Consider the following 16,824-nt stretch of genomic DNA (forward strand, 5'->3'; position numbering starts at 1 on the left):
TAGTGTGTGGGTATGTGAGTGTGTGTTGAGTGTATGGAACAGTTTTTCTTTCATGACAGACAGCAAATTTTGTCATATGTGAACATGCAACGACAATAAATGAATTCATTTATACTGTCTGCAACAGTGTTTGGGTGGGTGGTGCATTTATGCTGCATCCACATGAATGCCAGGAGGTTTCCCAGCAGAACATTGCATTGTAACACAATGATCAATGTTAATCACTTCACCTGTCAGTGGTTTCAATGTTGTGGCTGACCGGTGTATATCAATCAGCAGGTACCTGTATGGTGTCATTGAGAACCAAGGCATCGAACTGTGCCAGGTACTGGATGTGGTAGCGCTGGACCACATGGATGTACTTTGTCATCAGACCTCTTAACTTTTCCATGTGGAACAGCAGCTCTGCCATCTGACTGTTAAACAGAAAAAGCAAATTAACACCAAACATATTCACCTTTTATTAACTTTAACAATAAAAGACAATGTAAACTCTGCAGCACTACGGAGAGACATCTTAAGAGTGAAGTTGCAGTGAGGTAGAACTTGCTAGCTTGCATATTTTTGCACACAGAAATGACAATGTGTGACCTCCACAGTGGTTAACTTCCTCTGCACCTATGACCTACTTGTCGATGTAGTCCTCGGGCGTCTTTATCTTGGGCATATTCTCAGAGTGTCTGACGAGCCACAGGACCTCGTCACGGGAAAATGACAGAGCCATGAAGACAAACAGGGCCTTGGGGATTTGATTGGAACAGGGAAGAAGAAGGAATGTAAGGAAACAGTCTCAGCTTACTTTAGTAAAAGTCATGATTGCTGTGAAATGTAGGGTCATTCAAAGACATTCCCCCCTCCTGTCCAAATATTCCCCAGAGTCCAAGTTCAGGATGGCAGCTGGATCAAAGGTACTGTTTTTCATTGGTCATGTGACCAGAATTTCATTTTGGACTTACAACTCGCAGTAATGAACTCATTTAAATTCCTCGTGCACAGCTGTTATGCTCTTCACTGCACTTCTACCTTTGGTCCCAGAAGTCCAGGTTCATCCTCCAGAACTTTATATAATTCCCTCAGCGCTCCTCTCAAGAACTGCCTCCTTTCTCTGTGCAAAGCTCCACTAGTAATAACACAGGAAATGGACATGAACGTTTGGTTCCCACAGTTCATTTCAAAGTAAATACACACCAGTGAATATTTATGACACAAAAGTTGTAAAAACTTTACTGAGTTTCCTGCCAGTCTCACCTGTTGAGTAAAGCATGCTCACGACATTCCTTGATGTCTGCAACTCGCTTGCTATATCTAAAAACAAAAACAAAGAGAGAAAGTGATAAGAAGCCAATTAAGCATCCAAATATTTAAAGCAGTCATGGATTGATTCACTACAGTGGCCAAAGAATATCGACTCTACCATCTTTGAATTGGTATGTATTAACTTTTCAATGGAATCAGTTTTTATCTTCTGAAACAATTATGAAGAAATACATAATCAGTAATTACTGTACTGTAAGCTGTAGTTTATATAATCCACGCTTTTTTCTTTTTGAATTTTATTTGCACACACATAAAACTGCATAAAATCAATATGATAAAAAATGAGAAATGTGTCAAGAGAGGTCAAAAAGCCACAGACTTGAACAACGGGCCACCTCTCAACTTCGGGAGAGAAAAAAAAAATTAAAAGAGCAGAAAAATAAAAAAGAATTAAGCTTATATAATTTAGAAAAATACAGCAAAAATACATGACGACAAGAAGAAAACATAAAAGACACATAGTAACATGTAGAAATATAAGAACACCTACACACAATGACAGAGTTTTTTGAAGGTTATTCTAAAGTGAGAGGATCAGAGCACATAAAAGCTTACTTTCCCAGCTCAGTCCGTGCATGAAGAACAGACAACAAAACTAAGTCTTGAGATCTCAGACTGTAGCTGCAGTCAGATCTCTGATCTCTGTTTTAAGTTGGTCACATAAAAAATAAATACTTTTTTTCTCAATAGTACTCTACTACTCTTAGGCATGTTGAAAATATATTCTCTAATGAACAAAACTCTGTGCTTTTGCATTAGAGTTATATTGCGTTGCCTACTTTGAAAACAGTGCTGCTAACTATGTTTTCAAGTGGTTGCTCCGAAATTGTTTTTACCAATACAATGTTGTTTATTACAAACATTCATAGATAACATTCATAATTTTCTTAATTGGATAGATGTTTTTGGCTTCTAGGATTTATAATGTCACCTAAGGCCACTGTTGGTTCTCTATATACTTAGAAAGGGTGGGGTGACGGGAGGGGTGTCCAGCTGGTTGCAATCTGCAACTTCACCGCTACAGTAGATGTTACTAAAGCCTAAACACTGCTTCTTCAAGGCCTCTAATGTTGGCTCAGTGCAGGTCTTTATTATTCAGCTTCAATGAAGAATCAAAGAGACCTCTCCTAAACACTGCAAGACTATTTAATCCATTCACATCAATTCTTATTCATCAACTAAGACTATTTCTGACAGTTGTATACTGTAGCCGTGCATCTTACGTACCCTTTGATGTTGTCGAAGAGGTCCTCTGAGACCTTGTGTATGTTGAGCACCTCGTCTCTGGTGAGGATGAGGTAGAAGCCGCTCCGCAGAGCCATCTTCCACAGCTCCTGGGAGGCCTGGTTGGTATTCAGGCTGCTGTGGCACAACAGGAAGCCGACTGCAAGGGGCACAATCAGCAACATTAAAGATACAATCTGAAATGCTGCTAGTTCTGCATGTGACAACACAGTGCTCCTGTCTTGTTTACAGTCATTTATATGCATTGTTAACTGGTGATGCCTCTGAAGGGAAATTCATCCACAAGCGACATTCTCCTATGAATGCTGCTGTTGTGTATAGTTCTGCTTTTTCATATGTGATATCATTGTGTATGAAATGTGTCTCAGCTACAACACGACAAACAAATTAAAATGCTGCATCATGTTTATATATTTATATAAAAAGATAAAGTAAATAATCATTCAAGATGAGTAATACTCACTAATGATCCACCGCTCCATCACCTCCATAGACAGGTATTCACATGCCATCTGTGGTGAACAACATGTTTATTAACTGCCAATACAGACACATTCACTACAGCTGTGCATGCACTAAACCAGTGATTCCCAATTTGTCCAGCCACGGGGTCCAGATTTCTCAGTAGTCATTTGTTAAAGGTCAGTTAAATGATATTTAGCATCATACTTGCATTTGGCCATGCCACTGAGCTAGTTTGCTGTCTCTGTCATGTAGCTGTCCATTTGCCACTCACTCTACAGCAGGGAACTGCACTTCAAAGTAAAAGCTCTGTGCTGTAAATTCACTGTACTTCAAAATTAAGTGTGTTTTTTACAAACTGGAGTTCGCAAGTCACTTGTGGTCCATTCAGAATGGACCCAGGACCCACTTTTGGACCAGGACCCACCAGTTGGAACCACTGTACTAAACCCACTGTATGATGAAGTACAATCCTGTCAGTTAAACTATATGGTGGCCATCAGCATTTTCATTGCTACTCTGTTCCTCCACCTTCAAAAGATAATTACATTTTTTTCTGAGATTAGTCACCATAAAAACCCTCTGTACATCATGCACAGTATTTTTTCCTCCTGAAAATACTGACCATCCTCCCTAAATGTGGTTTAAAAAATGCACATCTAATAATATAGAGAGCTTTCAGTATTCTCTATAGACTTTAAATGAGTGGCCATCTTTTGCTCTCAAATATGTGGTGTCTTTTGATAAGAAATTGCTGCCTGGAGGTTCCTTTCATGGCTGGACGACTGAAGTGGTTATTATATGAGGAAGCCACAGGCAATAGGGATCATAACATTACATCACAGGAGCTGTAATGGCCTGTGCTCAAAGACAGCAGAGAGACTGAGGACTGAAATGTGCAGAAAATGGAGATAGGAAGAAATAAAAGTTCAGGGATGAGCAGAGAAAGGTCAGAAGACAATAAAATAAATAATTTTCTAAATGATAGCTCCGTAATGGAAGGACATTGAACTACTAATGTTAAATGGATTGTATCTGACCTTCAAGACAATACTTGCACTGTTATTGTATAATTTAGCCCTGACATATTCTCTCATTACTGTGGCTGACATCACTGGAAAAACATAAGAGATAAATACAGGAGGAGACGGGAGGGCGGACTCACAGTGTCACAGCATGCTGGGTCCAGCATGGCAGCTGGAGCACTGAGCAGGCTGAGGAGCTGGGCACTCCGCCACTGCTCTGCTGGCAGGTTCCTGCGTGGGTAGACCATCCTCAGAGACAGCAAGGCCGCCGTCACTGACTGGGAGAGAGACAGAGAAGGAAATTGAATGAGTGAGCTGAAGAGAGGCAAAGATAAAGGAAGATGCAAAATGACAGAGATACAGATAAATGCCAACACTTCACACCTAATTATAGTGAAAACGAGCTGGAGGCTGAAAATCTGTGGTTTAATTTTGTTGCATATGGGCTTATCTTAATGATCCACTGCACAGACCGGTGTAGCTGTCACTGTTAAACTAGAAATACCACCTCGCAGCTGTATGCCTGCGCACACCACTCAATTTGCACTTACAGTTTACATCCATGTCTGTGAAAACATGGATGCTTCACACACATCTTCCCCCCTGGTAGCACAGACAATCTATAACATCAGCGTCAAGGTAGACACCCCAGAATAGTGTCACCAATTCAGTATATGACCAAATGTCTCCTCTTCTGTTCTGATATGATGTTGAGTTATGGCCAGAAAATGTTATATGCAGAACACTGTGATGTCACAGTGGAGCTGACCTTTGACCTTTTGGATATAAAATGACATCACTTCATCATCATATACTATTTGACTGAATTCTTGAGTTATGGCCAAAAACATGTTTTGTGATGTCACAGTGACCTTTGACCTCTGACCATCAAATTCTAATTTGTTCATTGTTGAGTCCAAGTAAAGGTTTGTGCCAAATTTGAAGATATTCCCTCAAGGTGTTTGTGAGAGATCTTGTTCACAAGAATGAGATGGATGCAAGGTGACATTGACCTTTGACCTTTGACCACCAAAATCTAACCTGTTCAACATTGAGCCCAAGTGAAGTAATACATAATTTGTATTTCCCTTGGTCCCACTTCAGGGAAGTCTTAATTCTACAGCACACAATAATATTGTGGCAACAGTTTGGTAAGGACACTATTTTAACATGTGACACATCCGGTGCACAAAGCAATGACCATAAAGAAATCATTTCAGTTCGGTATGGACCACTTAAAGGTGTAATTACAATCATTTATTCTGGTTTTCTATGAATGAGAGCATGTATTTAGGTCTGATTGATCAATTGATTTTTCAAAATAGAGCCAAAAAAGGTTGTTTTTAGATGTAATTAATAATTATAGTGGCATGCGCATTACATTAAATGAGTTTTACAGTTACCTCAGAGGCACAGATGGCATACAAACCTAAAATAGCCAATTTGGAAACTTTGCCTTTACACACCTCTACTAAAATCTCTCTAAATTGCATCTGCATCTGTCTATGCATAGGTAACATTCAGATGTTGTCATCTGGTTTGCTAGAGTTTTTGGGCTGCAACTGCATGATTCCAAAGTGTAATGTTTTGTTAGGCAGAGATAAAATCTTTCATTTATTTTGTCTTATTTCTTCATTTACTCTGACCCAGCAACATCTGCATGGATGCTTAAACCTTAAACCTCTGTAGTAGTGTCAGTCAGTGAGGTCATGTCACAGTGATGGCAGCACGGAGTAGTGCAACAGCTTGGAGCTCTCTCGACTAGTGCCCTGTTTTGGTGTTTTTCCTTTATTATTATAGTGTTTATTTTGTTGTTGTGGTGTCTTGTTTAACATAGTGACTAATTCATAAATTATTTTTTAAATTTAATTTAATAAAATGTATATTATGCACCACAGGGAGTTTGAAATTCCTTTGTATGCTTGCTCATATAATGACAAATAAAGTTCTTCTTCTTCTTCTCCTACACTGCAAAGTGTAAGTGTTAACTTCATTATGATACCAAGATTATTCATTGCAGAGAAATAATTAATTTTGGGCATGTAATTTTCCAGCAGAGGCCTAGAGAATAAGAGGTTTAGCCACAAATCAATAATACTGCTTTTGGAATGAGACATTCAACCATCACAATGTTTGGGTGGTCACACAGTACCAACACATCACCCTCGGGTGTTCTGGTGTAATAAGACAAAACAGATGGGTGTATCATTTAGTATTTATGTTCTGTGTTTAAACATTTAAACATAAACAAAAATGTCAAAACAAAGTTGAATTAAACTGAACATTAAGTTTACTTTACTGTGCCACCATCCACGCTTCAGTTACAGCAAATCATCAGCTGTTTATTGATGCACCTTTGTGCTGTGCTGTGTGTAAACAGTGACACACTGAGCTTACCCTTGTGTGAGGGCCAAACTCCTCAGTGAGCTTCTTCCAAGGATGATCGTACTCCACAAACATCTGGCCGAGCCGCGGGTAGGAGGGGTCGCTGCAGGATACATTACAGTGTGCAGTTAATCAAGAAGGAAAAGAACTAATACATTATAATAATTCCCAAAAACGTGTCAATCTAGAATTTCATTGGTGATAAAAATGTATATAAATGACATAATTTTCTACGGCGTCAATTGAGTGGCTGACATAATGAAGAGCTGAGACAGTTCCCTCTCAAGGGGCCTAGCTGTGTGTTGGATGTGCAAGTCAAATGTGACATTAAAATCTACAGTACGTGTTTGTTTTCCCTGCTCACGTCTCACATTGAGATAAGCATCCTTTTGAAGGGGAATAAATAAATATCATGCAAAGAGGGCGGACTCAAAATGTCAGATCACCACTTGGCACTCAGGAAAGGTTGATGGCAGGCCATTGATGTCGGAGGCAATTAAGATTGTAATTAATAATGAGGATGAGAGAAATGGTGGTATTGATGGATGTGGAAACTCGTAATGGATTGAATTAAAGCTCTTAAATGAAGTGTTTGTCGTAGATAAAAAGCTGCACTCAGCAAATGCAACTTGACTGAATACTATTTTGATCAATCCGGGTGAGTGAATGGAAAACACATCCATCAGTTTACTTTGAACTCCATGTATGGTGTCGCTTCCTATAAGCAGTGTCATGTTTTCTCACCTGCTCCCATTGGTCATCTCATGCGCACAGTTGAACATGCCCACCAGTGCCTTCTTGTCATCGATGCGGGACAGCGTTATGATCACAGATGTGTAGATGATGATCAGATCCAAGTAGTTCTTGGTGAAGTCAAAGTTGACTGCCTGAAATCAAAATTCCAGTGTGACTGTCTAAGTTTAAAAACATCAAACCTTTTTTCAGGGTTTTTTTAGTTAAAAACAACCATTGTCTTACACATTTGTCAGTATATACATTCATAGTGATCAGCTGAAATCTTTTATGAGACTATAACTGACTTTAAAACACACATGCACCCCCTGCAGGCCTGTAAGAGAGGCTGTTTTGTTACTGGCAGAGAAAAGTAGTTGAAGATGCATGGAGAAACTATATTCATCTACAGTTTATGTTATCATAAATATGAGAATTTGGAACATACAAGCCGTTACCCCAGTCAATCAGAGAAAGTTATGTTTCTCCAAACTACATTTACGTTACATTTGTACATTTCATACTTATCATATCAACATTTCTAAAGTGACATTGCATTTAAGCTGACTTTGTCATCAAGAGCAGGAGGGGATGATGGGTGATGTGACACTGGGGAGACGGTTGCCAAGTTACAGACTACTGTTCGAGAACAACAAACCACAAAACCGGTCAGTTTTAAGTGATCCACCACTGTGTTGCACCGGTAATAGTGTCACAAAAAGCAGTCCTTCTTTGCTGCTACATTGCTGCATTTATACTGTTCGCACACAGTGTTCGTATGATTTGCTGTTCATAAGTAACGCACCAAAATTCATAACTCTCCTACACAATCATGAGCCAGTAAGTCTTGTATTACCTACATATTTGGGAAGGCTGCAATCATGTGACCAATGCACTGATGTGAGTAAAGAGGGAAGCTGTCCCGTAAGAAGGCAGGCTGGGGAGGTCAATGGGTTACAAACCAAAGGATTTTCTCCAGGTGACCAGTGTTTGGAAACATGTGAACTCTGAATCATTTTGAGGTACGTCGTCACCTTGTTTCTTTTCCTAAACATAAAAACAGCAACCTTACTTGCCCAAACCTAACCTCCATAACTTTACATTAACTAATAATTATGTAGCATCATTCATGGGGTTCTACATCATAGGATATCATAAGAACCGTTGTATGACCGTACATTGCTGCATTTCCAGCTGGGATTCTTCTTCTTCTTCTTCTTCTTTCGGCTGTTCCCTTTAGGGGTCTCCACAGCGAATCATCTGCCTCCATCTAACCCTATCCTCTGCATCCTCTTCTCTCACACCAACTGACTTCATGTCTTCTTTCTTTACCTCCATAAATCTCCTCTTTGGTCTTCCTCTGGGCCTCTTGCCAGGCAGTTCCAACCTCAGCATCCTTCTCCATCCTACATTCACTATCCCTCCTCTGAACATGTCCAAACCATCTCAGTCTGGCCTCTCTGACTTTATCTCCAAAAGTTCTAACATGAGCTGTCCCACTGATGTACTCATTCCTGATCCTATCCATCCTTGGCACTCCCAAAGAGAACCTCAACATCTTTATCTCTGCTACCTCCAGCTCTGCCTCCTGTCTTTTCCTCAGTGCCACTGTCTCAAAACCAGCAGGGATTACAAATTAAAAAAAAAAAAAAAGCCATAACATGATGTTTTCCAATCGTAACCTAGTGGTTTTTGTGCCTTGACCTCAGTGTTGCTAAAACGTGACAAAACATTACATTTTTATGTATCAGCTACATAACAATGCACAATGGTAACATGTGGTATGCAGAAATGCACAATACAAACTTTTTTTCGACCAACTTCGAGAAGATTGGGTTGCAGGCTGACAGACAGAAGTGGGTTATGCTGAGGGAGTAGTTTGAACCATTTTTATCTTCTGTTACTTTTCCCAACCTGAAAACCTGTCTTTATGTAAATCCACAGAAAACGGACAGAATTGTCACCACAGCCGCTATTGTCCCTTAATCAGCATATTATCGTCACCTTTAGAGCCGAGAGGGGGTTAAATAGCTTATGATAGTTCTGAGGTGAAATATTCCTTTAATATCATGTGTCAGTTGAAAAGATCACAGATCATCTCCCCCAATGTCAGCTGGAATAGACTCCAGCCCCCCTGCGACCCCCAACAGGATAAGTAGTTACAGAAAATGAATTATTGGGATGAATGAAAGATTCACTTTTTATTACAACAGATGTATCTGCAGTTATATTTAGTAAAATAAAAAAGAGGTCCTGCGCTCAGATGTTCTGCAAATAAATCCAAGCCCTGTGAGGTGGTTAAAACGCTCACATTAACTGTGCCGATCAGATCACAGGAGACACAGATCGCTGAAATATCCAGTAGGATATACATAATGCACAAGGCGAGAGGTGCCACTTTAATTATGATAATAAAAAAACCTGACAAACTGAATAGCTGAGGGCCGGGGGTGGTGTGGAGAGACCTGCAGCACGTACAGTAGCAGGAAGGAGCAAACAGCATCGTAGCAGAATGAATAAAAATGAGTGACAGCTTGTCAGATTATCAGCAGATGTTGTGTTTGACGTCAGTGTTTTCTCCGACTTATAAATAAACATAAATATATTGTAGCCTGTACTTACAATGTCAAAGAAGCACTGACAGGCATCTATGGTGTTCAGCAACTCATAAACGTGGTCCTGCATGAAGAACAGAGAGGGATTAGATTAGAAACATGACATAAACATATTATCATTTTCATAGTATCCTATCACTGAATAATCATTACACATGCATATTTCTATTGAGTTAGTCTCAATCTTACAAATACGGGGGATGCATTGGCGTGGCTGCGACCTCCATCACAGAAATATGCTAATGTGAGGAGACGAGTAACAAGCTGCACCAAACCAGACTGAGCTGTCCTTGATATTTGGAATAAAATCAATTATTTTCCTATATAAGAGTAAACCACTCTATATGTAAATTTATTCTGGAAACCAAAATAGCAGAAGAAAACAAAGAGAATGGGGAGGAGAGCGCTGCAAACACCGTCATTGTCCTCTATTATCAGATTTGTGTTTTCGTATTTCAGGAATATATTTATTGTCCATTTTCATTGTTTTTCACTGTTTGTTAATGACGACAGTTGTTACGTAGTTATGCTTCTGTTTCTTCCTGTGCTGCTGATGTTACGTAGGTCCTTGTCATGTTATGTGAAAACACAATAAATCTGAAATTTAAAACTTGACAAGACAGAAGAAACAGACAGAGATAATCACCCTGAACTCTATGACATCCAGGAAAGAGTCGTAGTAGCTCGTTGTGGCTGCCAACACCTCAGACTTCTGTCGCTGTATGCCGGTCAGATTTTGCTGCAAAGAAACAATAATGAGAACTTTTTATTACTGGTCAGGTATTATGAGGCATCACACTGTGTGAGACAACTATTTCTTGTTGCCCTTCTTCCTGTGACTGATTAAACCAATAGCCATATGCAAATGAAATGAAATGAACAAATATTTAAACATAGAGTGGACACAATAATATACTTAGTAGGCAGCTCACTGATACTAAACAGGGGGGGGCGGACTAAGACTAAACAAAGTCTTGGCTTTCAGAATAGTGAAATCTATTAAAACGCACAGGCTTGCCACAGAGCTAGTTCTAAGCAGCTTAGCATCATGCAACAAATATAATATTAAATGTTTAAACTTTTGTCAATATGGACATGCTACACATATTGAGGTGGCACACTAATGCAGTGGTTAGCATTGCTGCCTCACAGCAAGAGGGTTTCTAGTTCGGATCCAGGTTAGGAGAGCCCTCCTGTGTGGAGTTTGCATGTTCTCCCTGTGTCAGCGTGGGTTTTCTCTGGGTACTCCGGCTTCCTCCCACAGTCCAAAGACATGCAGGTAAATTGGTGACTCTAAATTGTCCGTAGATGTGAATGTGAGTGTGAATGGTTGTCTGTCTCTATGTGTGTGAATGTGAGTGTGAATGGTTGTCTGTCTCTATGTGTCAGCCCTGTGATAATCTGGTGAGCTGTCCAGGGTTAGGGTTAGGGGTCCAGGGTGTACCCTGCCTCTCGCCTAATGTCAGCTGGGACAGGCTCCAGCAACCCCTACTGGATAAGCAGTTACGGACACATTTAGCTTGGTTAAGTTCTACATAATTCAGTGGTTTAGTTCAAATTACAGAACCATTAGCACCAAAGTTACTCCTTCCGGGAGTAGACCCAGAACACGCTGGAGGGATTACATATCTCGTCTGGCCTGGGAACACGTTGGGGTTCCCCAGGAGGAGCTGGAAAGTGTTGCTGGGGAGAGTGCTGTCTGGGGTGCTTTGCTTGCGGATGAAAATGGATGGATGGATAGCACCACAGTGTGATTCAAAGTCAAAGTACCACTGATTGTCACACACCTGAGTGTGTGAAATTTGTTCTCCGCATTTGACCCATCCCCTGAGGGAGCGGTGAGCAGCAGCGGTGCCGCGCTCAGGAATCATGTGGTGATCTAACCCCCCAATTCCAACCCCTGATGCTGAGTGCCAAGCAAGGAGGCAGTGGGTCCTATTTTTATAGTCTTTGGTATGACCCAGCCAGGGATCGAACCCACGACCTCCCAGTCACAGGGCGGACACTCTACCACTAGGCCACTGAGATTTCATTCAGATTTACCAGCAAAGTAAACAAAAAATTACACAAAAGGTGCTCACTTGCTACTTTTGAAGGGGTTCTGAAGTCTGAATGTGTGCAATCCTCGACTATTTCTATTACTTCAGTCTGTTATGGTCCAAAATCAAATGAATCAAATGGGTTTTTCTTTAAAAATTAATCCATGTTGTCAATATTATCATGTGAAGTCCATTGCTAACTGTGTATGCTAACTTTGTTGTCAAATGCATGCAGTTCTTCCAACATGTTTCCTCGTCTTCCTGCATGCCGTTGTTGTTCATGAGCTTTTTTTTTGCTACCTCATTAGCTACAAGATGTCCCCCAGCTTTTCAGTGTATTTTTCACCCCCAAACAGCCCCCAAAGTCCAGCACTTTCTCCCAGTTTTGAAGGCCAATAGACTCTGTCATGTGTCTTTGCAGCTCTAAAACTTTGAAGGCCTTTTTCTCAAAGTCATAGCTCTGTGACAGTCATTATGTAATGTGACATATTTTGGTTAATATCTTTGGAGCACAAAAACAATACTAATATCATAAAAAAAGAGACTCTCCAACAGTGTATGGGTCCAGACCAAGACAGGAAGAGATGGCATGAAGGTGGATACATTTTGGTCATTTTGATATCAAGAGGGATGGCATCCCTCTAAAATCACCTGTTGCATATACTTACATATCATGGAGAAACACCATGCAGTATCATACCAAAGCTCTGCAGCATGCACTAACTTTGTGAGGCATGTCATATATACTTCTTGATGAGACTGTGTCATAGAGTTTTGAAAGCCCAGAGATGAGATACATGGTGGATTTTTTAACTCTTTCTTTTCACAAGTCTGTTGTTTTAGTTTCACAATGACACATTTGCTTTCTTGAGATCAGAAGACAGAAATGTGAGAACAAATTAAGGAACTGTTTCTTGTCAATTTGACCTAATGTCATAGCGTTTTCAGTGAATCACACAATAGTTATTTACTGACTGAAAACAAACAACCCTTTCTATGTCAAGGTCCCAAAATAATCTTTTTATGATCACAACAAAATAAAACATGAAAAACAAGCACCTGCATGTAGAAATCAGGAGGCACTCATACTTACAATGTTTCCTCTGAAGTCAATGTTGGGGAATTTCTTGTTGATGTATTTGACGGCGGACTCCGTGGCTTTATCAGTCAGGATGGAAGGCCGCAACTTGGGGTCTGCACATATCTGTAAAGGGGGTTAGTACAGGATAAAGATGTGAGGATGTGATGCGATCAGTTATCACATCATACCGTCACACTCAGTCAGATTTTTGTCATATTTCACTCAGGAGGTTTGGCAGTTAAATCCTTGATTTGTAACACATTTTCAAGCCCTGCCATCATGCACAGTGGGCTCTCTCAACAAGATTAAACTGTAATATTTTTACATTTTGAGTGGCATCCAGCCACTGGTTAGCTTGCCAGAAGAAGAATCCAAAGACTAGCTGGGGGAATTGTGGGCAGAGTGGGTAATAATGCTCTCCCCACCTCCCTCAACAACCACCCTGAAAGTGACCTTGAGCAGAATATGTAACACTGAACTGCTCCTGTGGGTCTGTTTAGAAACTGACAATTGAAGACTGTGCAGCAGCTCTAGAGTGTGAAGTCTGGCTGTGAAAATAAAAAATGCATGCATGCTCAGCACGTCTTCGCCTGGCCTAAAACGAGACTGGTCTTCCATGTCTCCTCCTGATAAATGTTACAGAACACATGCTCATATAGGGTTACAGAAAGGGAGGTGTGTGTGTGTGTGTGTGTGTGTGTGTGCATGCACACATACTGTACAGCACACAAAACATAGTCTATTTTCTCCTGTGTTTCACTTCCTGCATGTCACGTCAAGATAATGCCTGGGTCATCAAAACAAGCTCGAATTCAGAATAGTATGGCTGCAACCATGTACACGCATAAATCTACACGTTCACACATTCACACACACACACAGCCTCACAAACACTTGACGCTAATACAGTGATGCCTCCTTGTGACAACCAGGTCATGAGTCATGAAAGGGGACATGACAAATGGTGTGTTTGTGTGTGTATTTCTGTCTATCTGTGTGACTGTGTGTTTTTTTTTTTACAAAGTTTGGTCATGTTACGTGAATCCTTTTAGAAGTTATATGCTTATTCATTATAGTCCAATCCAACCCCCCCCGACTCCTATTTGACATGAACAGTTAATTAGCTGTCCTTTGGCTCATGACCAATCTTTACACAAAATCTTGTGCATGCCTGTGAATCAATTTAGGAGCCTTTTTGTTGTAGGCCACTCCCACAGACCCCCCCTAACCAACTGGCATAATCGCAAACCAACGCATTCTCACTCCGACCTCATCACATATTGACGTTTGGTCATGGACTTTCAACGTTCACATACGATGTGAAAGGTTCCCTGGGTGCATTGGTTGTTGATGTTCTGGGACACCGTGTCAAGTTCTGCCTGTTAGATGCATTGTCTTCTTTCAAAATACACTTCCGGTTTCACAGGTAATAAAACATTTTCATACAGTCTCTTTCAAAATAAAAGCACTAGGTCGGTAGAACACCGCAAAGTGAAGTTTTTTTTTCCTCCAGCAACTAACACACATGGTATGGCTTAGGCAACAAAAGCACATGGTTAGGTTTAGGAAAAAAGAAAAGGGTTTGGCTTAAGAATCTTTCGCCACCTTAATTTTTGTCCTTGTCCAGCTGCATTTCCCCCTGACGCCACCAAGCACTGTTGAACTATAAGGGCAACCGGCCACGTATCATGCGGATGTCAAAGAAAGCCTTTTTTCATTGGTTTCTGATGCTGCAAGTCACTGCCCAAGCACTGGATTTCGACAACTTCGGAGTGAGACCAGGCTCTCGCAAAAACACACCTTCACACACACACACACACACACACACACACACACACACACACACACACACACACACACACACACACACAGTTAATAAACCAATCATACTATCTCTGGAGTCATCTTATAGTTACATTCTCCAATTTTTTCATTATGTTTCACTGGTCTGTTTGCGTCTGATCGGATCAGGGCCATGCAGAGACCTTTAGGAAGGCAGGTGCTCAAAGTTAAAAATGGGCACGTGGAACTATATTTTAAAACACCGTACACCAACATAATGTAAAGTATAACCTAATCACACCAACCCAGATTATAAGAGAATGCAACATGTAAGCTTACAACAAACTGCATCATACTGTATCATTGTCTCCCATGCACTGAAATGAGAGTGGGTTATGATAAACATAATTAGAGGCAAATATGAGTGTTATAATGTAATTTAAGCTGATTTTCCCATTAAACTTCTCAAAAACTGTTCAAGGAAATCACATTCAATTTGTCATGGTCATAATCAGGATCATCCTAAACAGGAATCCTTTGAAAATTTTATAGAACATATTGAGATTTCCAATACGTGGATTTATAAATGTGTTATAATGTGATTTGAGAGGGCTCTCCTTTTATATTTCTCAAAAACTGTACAATAAAATCAGGTGAACATTTCACCACTACAGGAATCCAATGGAAAATTTCCGCTAACTTATGAAGGAAAGGTTTTATTTATAGATGAAGTAGGCCTAAAATAAAGAGTAGAATAATTTAAAAATTTATAATAAATGGATTTTATATAATATGCAGTATAATGTCTTGGCTTGGGACCTTTGACATCAAGGAGCAAAGAGGTGGGTGCTCCCTCTGCATGTGCCTGAATCTGCCGTGTGACTTTCACAGCATTCGGTTTAAAATAACTGAAATTTGAGGTGACTGACAGCTCAGACTGACTTCCTGTTTGCACTTCCGCTTTCGGAGAAACAAACTCAGAAGTGAGCTGGAACACAGTGCTGCCTGTACAACAAAGCACATAGTTGTTATAACTATCTCACATCGTTTTATTACTGCAGTCTGAGTTACAGCTTTTAGAGAGTTCCTTGATATTAAAAAGCAGTGAAGTACTGAGCTATTACTGGTGGTTTTCGTCCTTATGAGAATACGTTGTACAGTCCTGTATGGCAGAGAAAGTCATTTAACATGTTTGGCTTTATACCATTATTATTATTTGTATTATAGATACAAATGTAGATTGTTATCAGTACAATCAAGCTCTTGTTCCCCTTTAATACATGATCTGATAATAGAAATCAATGCTTATGCTTCTGAATATGATTCAATTTTAGTTTATTCCTAAGCAGTGAATAACTACTGATATGTTTACTGTTAAATGTATCTTTGTATAGTGTAACAACTGTATGCACACACAAATTCTGAGAAGACTACCACAGCATAAGCATATAAGGTCAAAATCAAGTTCCTTCTTTCTGTTACACGGACAACTCGCCTCTGTAAACCTTCCTATTCTCCCTCACCTTTTTAATGTAGTTCATGCGTATTAACACCCCATTCCCTCTCTCATTGAGGATGGTGAGTTTTTCGGCCAGTTTCTGTTGGTAATCCATGGCTCCAGAAACACTGCACCTCTCCCTCCGTTCGAGCCTTGGCCTCCTGGTCCGGTGTGGCAGTCGAACCCTCGGAAACAAGTGCACACAGAGCCTCACCCTGACACTAGGTCACATGGGGCTCATGGGTGGGGGTGGAGCCATGAGTTCATTTGGGCTGAGTGTTAAAATCGCAGACATGCTGTCACTGTATGTCAAAAAATGGATATGAACTAAGAAAGAATTAAAACTTCCAAAAAGGTAAAAAAAAAAAAAAATACAAAAAGTTGGCAGGAGTGTTGTTTTTAAAACACTTTGCAACATTTAGATTTTCAGTCACATTTTAAGAAATTAGTGTCGACATTTATTGTATCACTTCACTGTAACACTTTGATTTGATGCTGGAGAGAAAACATATATCATTAATCATATATAGTTGTGTAAATGGATGTAAATGAATGGCAATGTCAATGCTTCCTGTCTGTTAAACTGCCTCTTTTGTTGTGTGCAGTTTGAGCTACTTCCTCTTGCTCTGTAAAAGCACTCCTG

At 40.1% G+C, this 16,824-nt stretch overlaps 1 protein-coding gene across 1 annotated transcript in view; it reads right to left on the bottom strand.

Annotated features, from left to right (window-relative positions):
• The window catches only part of nckap1l (NCK associated protein 1 like), a 41,377-nt gene extending 24,986 nt beyond the window's left edge, over window positions 1-16,391 (bottom strand). The window contains exons 1-13 of the mRNA XM_050039029.1: window positions 16,207-16,391; window positions 12,914-13,024; window positions 10,428-10,520; window positions 9,789-9,845; window positions 7,179-7,321; window positions 6,447-6,537; window positions 4,190-4,327; window positions 3,026-3,074; window positions 2,545-2,701; window positions 1,249-1,305; window positions 1,024-1,120; window positions 630-739; window positions 284-416 (exon numbers count right to left, since the gene is read on the bottom strand). Of these exons, the coding sequence (XP_049894986.1) occupies window positions 284-416; window positions 630-739; window positions 1,024-1,120; window positions 1,249-1,305; window positions 2,545-2,701; window positions 3,026-3,074; window positions 4,190-4,327; window positions 6,447-6,537; window positions 7,179-7,321; window positions 9,789-9,845; window positions 10,428-10,520; window positions 12,914-13,024; window positions 16,207-16,296 (1,326 nt within the window). The 5' untranslated portion in view covers window positions 16,297-16,391. The remainder of the gene's footprint in view (window positions 1-283; window positions 417-629; window positions 740-1,023; window positions 1,121-1,248; window positions 1,306-2,544; window positions 2,702-3,025; window positions 3,075-4,189; window positions 4,328-6,446; window positions 6,538-7,178; window positions 7,322-9,788; window positions 9,846-10,427; window positions 10,521-12,913; window positions 13,025-16,206) is intronic.
• Window positions 16,392-16,824: the final 433 nt, after the last annotated feature.

This window comes from Epinephelus moara, chromosome 24 (genome assembly GCF_006386435.1).
Source record: "Epinephelus moara isolate mb chromosome 24, YSFRI_EMoa_1.0, whole genome shotgun sequence".
NCBI lineage: Eukaryota > Metazoa > Chordata > Actinopteri > Perciformes > Serranidae > Epinephelus > Epinephelus moara.